Source organism: Sinocyclocheilus anshuiensis, unplaced genomic scaffold (genome assembly GCF_001515605.1).
Source record: "Sinocyclocheilus anshuiensis isolate Anshui unplaced genomic scaffold, SAMN03320099.WGS_v1.1 scaffold140, whole genome shotgun sequence".
NCBI classification, from domain to species: Eukaryota; Metazoa; Chordata; class Actinopteri; order Cypriniformes; family Cyprinidae; genus Sinocyclocheilus; species Sinocyclocheilus anshuiensis.
This window is the reverse complement of record NW_015554147.1, coordinates 1,989,020-1,998,213: the sequence shown is the minus strand read 5'-3', so window position 1 is coordinate 1,998,213 and position 9,194 is coordinate 1,989,020. Positions and strand designations below refer to the sequence as shown.

General features: G+C 39.6%; 1 protein-coding gene across 1 annotated transcript in view; it reads right to left on the bottom strand.

The window, feature by feature from the left end:
- Positions 1-9,194, bottom strand: part of LOC107670605 (multidrug resistance-associated protein 5-like) — a 40,211-nt gene that overhangs the window by 17,913 nt on the left and 13,104 nt on the right. The window contains exons 3-8 of the mRNA XM_016463247.1: positions 6,204-6,352; positions 4,212-4,367; positions 3,753-3,897; positions 1,011-1,244; positions 630-803; positions 407-554 (exon numbers count right to left, since the gene is read on the bottom strand). Of these exons, the coding sequence (XP_016318733.1) occupies positions 407-554; positions 630-803; positions 1,011-1,244; positions 3,753-3,897; positions 4,212-4,367; positions 6,204-6,352 (1,006 nt within the window). The remainder of the gene's footprint in view (positions 1-406; positions 555-629; positions 804-1,010; positions 1,245-3,752; positions 3,898-4,211; positions 4,368-6,203; positions 6,353-9,194) is intronic.

Below are 9,194 nucleotides of genomic sequence, written 5' to 3'. Positions count from 1 at the left end.
CAGCTAAAACCTGAACTAAAATTAATGGAAAAATGGAAAATATAAAAATAAAAACTAATTCAAAATATTAATTAAATATTTTAATATGTTAATAAATCTCTCTCTCTCTCTATATATATATATATATATATATATTTCAGTTTCAGTTATATATTTTATTTCATTTTGTCATTTCCATTTAGTTTAAGTTGACTCAAATTAAATAAAACTAAACTAAAACTTGGACATAGACAGTAAAAAAATTAAAAACGACAAAAATTACTACAACTTTAACTAAAATTAAAATAGATAACATATAAAAATAAAATCTAATTCAAAATATTAACAAAAACTACATTAGTAGATCAGACATTGATACTAAATAACAACACTGAGCCAAACACGCAAGCTAAAAAAAACAACTTACTTCGCACAGCTTGAGAGAAGGCCTTCACCCAGGCATACATCTTAATGAACTTGATGTAGTTCAGAATCTCATTCATCTTTTGAACACGCTGGTCAGTCATGGCTACTCCCTTCCTCCTGAAGTACGCCGTCAGTCTGGAGCTAAACATCTACAGGAGAAACATCGGAGTTACAACGGAAACTCCCATTGGAAAAGCAACATGAAGCATGAACGGAAAGCTCACCATAGTGGGGTAGAAGAGGATGAATACGGCAGAGCCTAGCAGAGACGTCGGCCCCAATACGGATAAGTTGTATGCCATTCCCAGCACGGCCACCAGGGGGCCTCCAGCCAACAGGCTGCCCATGGCAGCGGCTTCAAACATGCGCTGCCCGTCACTCGAACACATATTGATCAGCTAAAGAGAAAAGCAACACGTACGTCGGCAAGACGTGTGAGATATACCGTAGACTACCATGAAATATATGCGGGCATCACCTTCTTTAGATATTTTCCTTCACTCTTCATCTCTTCATCATTCAACACCCTAGGATATCTGCTCCTAACCTTCCTAAATGGCCAATTCATTAATCCAAAACTCCTCACCCGTCCCTCAACACCGTACCTCTCCCATGGTCTTCTCCCGAAGGCTGCGCAGACGCAGTATCTTGTGGAAGGCCAAGGTCAGGATGGCTCCACGCAGGCGGGTGCCAGTGCGGTAGTTGAGCGCCCAGGTGAGGGCGAGGGACCAGGAGCGAATCAGCTCGGTGGCCAAGAGGCCCAGCACCAGCAGCAAGCCGTAGGGCAGGTCGGGTTCGCTCATCTGCATATACTCCAGCAACCGCCTCACCACAAACGCCTGCGGAGAGGGAGGACGAGCAAGGGGGCGACAGGACACAGCAGGCGTGACTGAGGATACAAACACAGCCGCGCACCAGCACACTTCACGACCTTCCTCATCATAAAACATCTGACAAGTTTACATCGTTGGGCAGAAAAAGGTAGAGATGCAGATCATTGTATGCTATGTGTGGGACGTCATCATAAAACGCACGGCTTCTAATCATTGGAGACAGTGAGGGAGCGGCAACGTCTACTGAGAGAGAATGTCAACCTGTGTCCTAATAGTTTATTACCTTATGTGGCCCTTTTCTCTAGCCTTCGGAAAAGAACAAGAGAGACAATGAAAGTCTGTGCGAGAGACATAGCAATGTGACAATCATGGACATAATGTCCCTTGTTTGTGGATTCAAAGACTTTTTACCTAGTCACATCAGGTTGGGGTACAGGATGGATACGTACTTTTGTTTTAACACCTGAAAATTAATATCAATTACAATAGTAGCAGAGTGTGCGGAAGCACAAAACACAGAACACTTTACCAGCTCGACAGTTCAAGAAAGTCATACAAGCACACAGTCGCACACACGCACACCGTTCTCAAATATCATGCACATACTCAGTCAAGGATATGCAGACATAAACTGGGAACAAGGGCAAACCCATGTGGTTGAACACAGCTGCTAGATTTTATTAAAACCACCCCTGACCTCAGTCATCAGAGCAAGGACAGGTATCTCTTCAAGGAGATGCTCTACAGGGAGCTGCTAAATATAGACAACAGGGAGAGAAAGGCAGTTGATGATTAAACAGAATCTTTTGATAAGCCCGATTTTCTCCAAAAAGTTGAAGGAGACAGAGCCTTGCTGTGTCGCCCATGGTGGGACAGTGACAGAAGCTCTCCTTGAAGAAAATGTTAGCCTATCCTCCTGATCTAAGGAGACTTCTCTTTAGACTATGTTTGTGCTACATGCAATGCCCCTAACCTTAAGTTGTATCCCAAATCTAGCATTTCATAGTGGACCGTAAGAACAGAATACTTCCCTTATTATCTACCCGATAATAACACCACAGATATAAAACACCTGGTACCTGGAAAGCAAGAGACAAACAGAAACTTGCACAATCATAGAGCAGCAGTTTTTGAACAGGTGTAATAAATTGGTTTCTGTTTTTCTGTTCTTGGAACAAAAACTGATGACTAAGCTTTGAGTCATTTATCTTTAGCTTCATTAAAACTACAGGATATTTATGATTAATAACGTTTGGCCTTAACTAATAGGCTTGCTTAAAGGTGAAGTGTGTCACTTCTGCACAACTGGCAGCACCAAACAGAACTGAAAAATACTGACCGCTGGTAGTCCTGCCTCGAACTAATGGCAATAGAGTGCAGCAGTCGGGTTGCGGACGTAAAAACTCCATTCGTTTTCTCCAAAGGGGAACTGACTTTTAACGATACCTTATAAACCTTTAAAGCGAGACCTACTGTGGGCAACGAGGTTGTTGATTGATGGTAAATGATTTTGTTGAAGCCATCAGTTTGTATTATTTCAACTTCAAAATGGAATTCCTGGTGAAAAACTACATTACCCATGATGCAGTACAAAAATCCCTCCAATCAGAGTTGCTGCGAGCAGATCTCACCAAAAGATCTTGCATATTTTACAATAAACTTACTATATATTTTCTCTACAGACATAATTAACAACTTTAAATGAATAGTTTTATGTTTCTCCATTTTTTTATTTCAATTATGTCATTCGCAATCCTTCATGGGATTGTAGTTCTTTCCCTTACTAATACTGTTAAGTACACGGTCTTGTACTTTTGTCTTTTTTTATGATTTTCAAATACTTTTTTGCTTCAAATTAAAGTTTGCAAAGTTGTGATTCACCTCATAGCTTGTTGTTCGTGGCTTATAACACTTTAACAAAGACTTTTTTACATTTTACTATGGGAAAATTTAATGGAAAAAATACTTCCGGAACCAACTAATGCACACAAATGCACTCTATGTTTGAGCTAATGTTGTTACATCTGACACAACTGAGCAGCTCAAATGGATTGAAATTCAATTTGGTGCTGTTAGTAGCGCAGATATAACATACTTCAATAACATTAAACTATAACATCTGATAAGGTTCCCCCTATTTTAGTGATGTGAAAGTCAAACTATTTGGCGAAAAGCAGCAGACCAGCTATAATACTCTTGGTGTTGGCACAAGTCATTATTAAGGCACTTTATAAATAGCACTAATGGTTAAATGAATTGATAAAATGGTTTTGGGAGCCACACTGGAAACACCACAGAGGTAAAGCAAATAACTTCTGAGGCCCAGTAATAATGTAACACACCGTTCATTCCCCATCTGAACACTCACCTGAGCATTTGAGGGGGGGCAGGATTTGATAGGTGGGTCTACAAAGCTAATAATACACAGAGACACAGACAGCGCTAGAGCGAGAGAGACCGATAGAGGGGAAAGACACAAGAAAAACACAACAGAGCTGAGATGGTGTTACTTACTGGGCCACTGAAGCCTGCGAGTTGAGTAACCATAAGGCAGAGGATGGACAGCAGCAGACGCGTGCGGCAAAAATGCCAGACCACACGATGAAGAGACGCCCCGTCCCCTCGTGACCTGACTTCTTCATCCCACAGCCCGGCCAGCCTGTGGAAATAATGTCTTGTTAATATGCAATGCATCTACCAGTTACATCAGGCCTGGCTCCAGGTCCAAGAAGTACTTGATTTGGACATGAGCCATCCAATGCAATGATATTCTTTAAAGTAATTTGGAGTACTATGAAACTACCATGCTGCATCAATCGTTCAGTGTAGTATTTATAGTACTGGTACCATTTGACACCATTTGGTACCACCATAGTACTGTATGAGGAGGTTGCATCTGCCAGCTCTGAATTACATAAATTTTAGCTGGATGAGTGCTTGATCTTTGATAGGAAGTCATATATCAGTACTGACCGGTGACGATTGACTTCACAACTCTCGAACTGCGACACAGCCCAAATATCCTCCAGAAACAGCTGACCCTTCTTATGGGCCAACACCACCAGTGAGGCCAACCAGTTAAATGTCATAAAGGAGAAGAGGCCAGCGTTGTCGACTGGATGCTGATACCTGTGATGACACAATGAAAAACAGGACAAGAGAAGAGGCAAGAGACGTGGATTAGTCTCTAAGCTGCAGTATTTGAATTCAGTGCAATTTGGTTTATTTTATTAGGGCCACCCTGTGTAAGTCCCATGTGCCTTTCTCAGGGACACAGTGTATGTCTCGTAAAACTGTGTCATTTGAGCTTAATCACCGCACTGTCATTTTTATAGGGTTGCAATTTTACTTAAATGTGGCTTTTGTTGAAATTCAACAAAGATGTTTTTACTAGGGCTGGGTTGACAACAGTGATTTCTCAATTTGAATCGATTCTCATTTTGATGAACTGATTCTTAAATCCTAAGAATCTATATTTTAGTCTAGGCTGTTTTCAATTGATGCATGAACTACACTTTATAAAACATTATTTATAGCGTACCTCCAAATTGCAAGCTTGTGAATTGAAATCCAATCGAATCTTACAATTTGTGTCAATATCCTGGCTTAGTTTATTGTCAAATTCATGGATCCTCAGTGTTGTCTTATTTTGGTGTGTGAATCCATGTAATTTGCATTAAAACCTCAATGGAGATCCACACTCAAGTCAATTTACTAACCGCAAATCACTATTGAGGCTTCTGCTCAACCAACCCAGTTATGCTGTGATATGTCCCTCCTTTAAATGGATAGTGCATCCAAAAATGAAAAATGTCACCCTCAAGTCGTTCCAAACCCAAACTCAATATTTCATCTCCCCTTGGATGAAGTATTGAGGCATTTTAACTTTAAACCATTCCTTCTGGCCAACATACGAGTCCATAATCCATAATAAGCTTCTTCCAGTCGAAAAAGTCCATCCCCTGTTGTTCTCTCACCTCAATATCTACCCACACATTTGAGCTGTTTTGGACTGTTTTCACTTGTAAAAGGTGCTTTATCTGTGCATATTTCTCTCCTGATTCAGACATGATGAATTTTTCACTTGAGAAAACAATATTATGGGATAGAGGACTCTTTATTTTAGCTGGAAGCAAAGGTTTGAAGTTAAAAAAAGCCTTAAAGGGATAGTTCACCCAAAAATGAAAATTTGATGTTTATCTGCTTACCCCCAGGGCATCCAAGATGTAGGTGACTTTGTTTCTTCAGTAGAACACATTTGATGATTTTTAAGTCCAACCGTTGCAGTCTATCAGTCTTACCATTGCCATGCATTATACGACTGATAGACTGCAGCGGCTGGACTTAAAAATCATCAAATGTGTTCTACTGAAGAAACAAAGTCACCTACATCTTGGATGCTCTGGGGGTAAGCAGATAAACATCAAATTTTCATTTTTGGGTGAACTATCCCTTTAAGTATGGATTTGTTTCTTACAAACACACAGCTTTACACTTTACAAGATATTAATTGATGCACTGGAGTGGTGTGGATTACTTGTGGATTATTGTGATGTTTTTATCAGCTGTTTGGACTCTCATTCTGACGGCACCCATTCACTGCAGAGCATCCATTGGTGAGCAAGTGATATAATGCTAAAATTCCCCAAATCTGTTCCCATGAAGAAATAAACTTCATTCTGAGTACATTTTCAGAAAATTTTCAAAATTTTTTTTGAGTAAACTATTCCTTTAAGGCTGTTATTAACCACTTAACAGCTGACCCTGTAATCTATTCAAATTGTTCTGTTTGTCACCATTTGTTTCAGAATATGCTTCTATTGGCATCTCAGGTTTACTGAGCCTTTGACATTTGAGAGACTGACCTTCACAAATATGTAGACATCTGAAAATGGACACAGTGTTACCCATCACGATTTGCTAACTGAAATGATAGGCACACTGCTCAGTAACTTTAGTACGTACTTGCTGGTGGAGCGGATGGGCTTGAGTACACAAACACTGTGGTGGTATTTGCTTCTCCCGACTTCGTCCTCCAACTCTTTTGGGTCAGATGCACTGCCCCCATCCAATGAGAGGCCACCCTCAGCTCTCGCTGCCGTTTCAAAAGCATCCTGGGAGAAACATCAGCAGATCAGGTGTTCAGCTGCCAGGTTTGTTTTTGAGCGTGGTTTATTGCATTTCAGCACTTTTCAATGGAAAAATGTGACAATGCAAAAAATTGTTGACAGGAAATGAAAGAAGACTTGTTTGTCAGCATATAATGGGCAAAGACAAATATCATCAGCGAAAAAAAAAAACAGAGTAAGGAAACCAGTCAGACTCCAAAACCATGCAGCCCATACTGCCTAATAATGCCTTGGGGAAAAACCACCACGTCATGCAAGGGAACCATCGAGTCTTGTGCTGCACGTGGCCTTAAAACACAGACAGCTGATGAAGTCCGTAATTGTAAATTATGCACATATGTTTAAGTCATGTGTCTTGGCTTAACAAATAACAGGCAAAATAGTTTAGAAGATTGTTTAAAGCAAGACACTACAGGTGAGCCTCGTCTACGACACACTAATACGCTTTCATTTGAAAATGTATCTTTTTCTCTCCATTTTGGCCTTCCGTTCACACTAAGCCTGCATTTTTCTCAATAAAAATGAAGCTTTTTGAAAAAGTTCTCCAAAGTTTGCATTGTAGTGTAGACTGTAAAAACGATGACGCAGGTTTAGTCGTGACGCATATTGTACCGACAGTTATCTATGTTTATACCGGTATTGTGCCCGTTATGTGCTATTCACTTTCACACTGTTGCTTAAGATACGGTACTTTGTACACTCTTCTTATCACAGTCCTGCAAAGATGACAGAAAATTTACTGGCACTTGCTGTCCTCTGGCAAAACATGAGGGCGGTTGCTTTTAGCCCAAACATATGATGGTGATTGAGTGTGACCTGGACGCATCATTGAATGGAGAGATATTTTGCTAAATAAAATGATCCTGCCAGAAGAATATTGTGCATCTGTATCATCTCTGTGAGCTCTTATGAGGTTTTACGCATGTGCAGCAAGGTTAAAACTGTGATGTGAAACGTCTGGAAAACACTAGTGTGAACGGAGAGCATTTTAAAATGAAAAAGCTGTTTTTAAATGTATCCGGTTTAATGTAGACATAGCCCTAATGGGGCAAAAAATGTAACCGATATCACCACACTTTCCCCAGTTGATTAATCACAGCATGATTGACGAAGTTTTCTGAAAAGTTGTGTTTGATTATGGAAATGAGGCATTATCTTATTAAATAAGCACTCATTTGCATACACTTCCAGAACAAAAATCTGAACTAAAGGTTAAAAATTATTTAATTCTGTTGACATATTAAGAGTTAAAAATCGTTTTTATTATTCCATAAATCAGAAAATAATGTCAACAGCTAGAAAAATATTCATTATAACCATATTTTTAGGAATAAAATCAAAATTAGGCGAATAATGTATCAACAAACCCCTCGGTAAAAACCTTCAGAATATAGATATGTTTTAGTTTAGTTTACTGGAAGTGCTACAGAAGTATAAAAAACTAATTTTGAGCAAATGGCCTTTCAATATAAGGCACTGTCATTGAAATCTACAGAAGCAAAAAATAAAGTGTAATAAAATAAACACTTAAATATGTATTTTGAATGTTTTCTTTCCACTAGTCTGAAATAAAGCCATGTTATGAAAGCAAAATAGGCCAAAACATCAAAATTGACCAGTTCCTGAAAAAACAACAACTGTGGTTTTGCCTAGAGTGTCTTGTTTAAGTCAAATGTACTGATAACACTTAGTATAGAGAACAATTCTCACTATTAACTTGTTGCTTATTAACATACATATTACTAGCATATTGGCTGTTTATTAGTACTTAAAAAGCACATATTAATGCCTTATTCTGCATGACCATATTTTAGATCCCTTAATCACACCCCATACCAAAACTCAACAACTACCTTACTAACTATTATTAAGCAGCAAATTAGGCGTTTATTGAGGCAAAAGTCGTAGTTAATAGTTAGTTAATGGTGAGAATTGGTCCCCAAATTAAAGTATGACCAATGTACTTGACCCCACTTGCAGCTACATACTGCGACATGTGCCAAAGACCACTCTAACAAATAAAATATTTTAAAACAGGCCAGACAGCAATAAAGTTTGTGCCGCCCACAACCAGCGGAGACAACAGCCAATTATATGGGCCGCTGCCCTTGGTGATGAGCGCTGTGGAGTATTCTGCCGACATCCAGGCTAAGTGCTGCGAGCAGTCAGAGTGTGTGTCTGCGTATATGTGTGTAAGCAAAGGCAGTCTCCAAAATGATTTAAATTCCAGGGAGGCAGAAAAGGCCAGCCGGATTAGCTCGCTAAAGGGAACAGCATGTACTTTATAGCCTTTCAGTTTAAAGGGCTAGTTCACCCAAAAATGAAAATTATGTCATTAATTACTCACCCTCATGTCGTTTCAAACCCGTAAGACCTTCGTTCATCTTCAGAACACAGATTAAGATATTTTTGATGGAATCTGAGAGCTGTCTGACCCTGCATAGACAGCAACGCAACTGAAATGTTCCCAAGTCCAGAGACGTAGCAAGGAGATCGGTAAAATAATCCATGTGACATCAGGGGTTCAACCGTAATTTTATGAAGCTACGAGAATACTTTTTGTGCGCAAAAGAAAAAAACAACAACTTTATTCAACAATTCGTCTCCTCCGCATCACCCTGGTGCCATTTTGGAGAATATCCGCTGGATGTAAACAGCGTATGCTGGTCTGTGTCAGCTGCGTCACGCCGACTTGGGAACATTTCAGTTGTCTATGTCTATGCAGGGTCAGACAGCTCTCAGATTCCATCAAAAATATCTTAATCTGTGTTCTGAAGATGAACGAAGGTCTTACAGGTTTGGAACGACATGAGGGTGAGTAATTAAT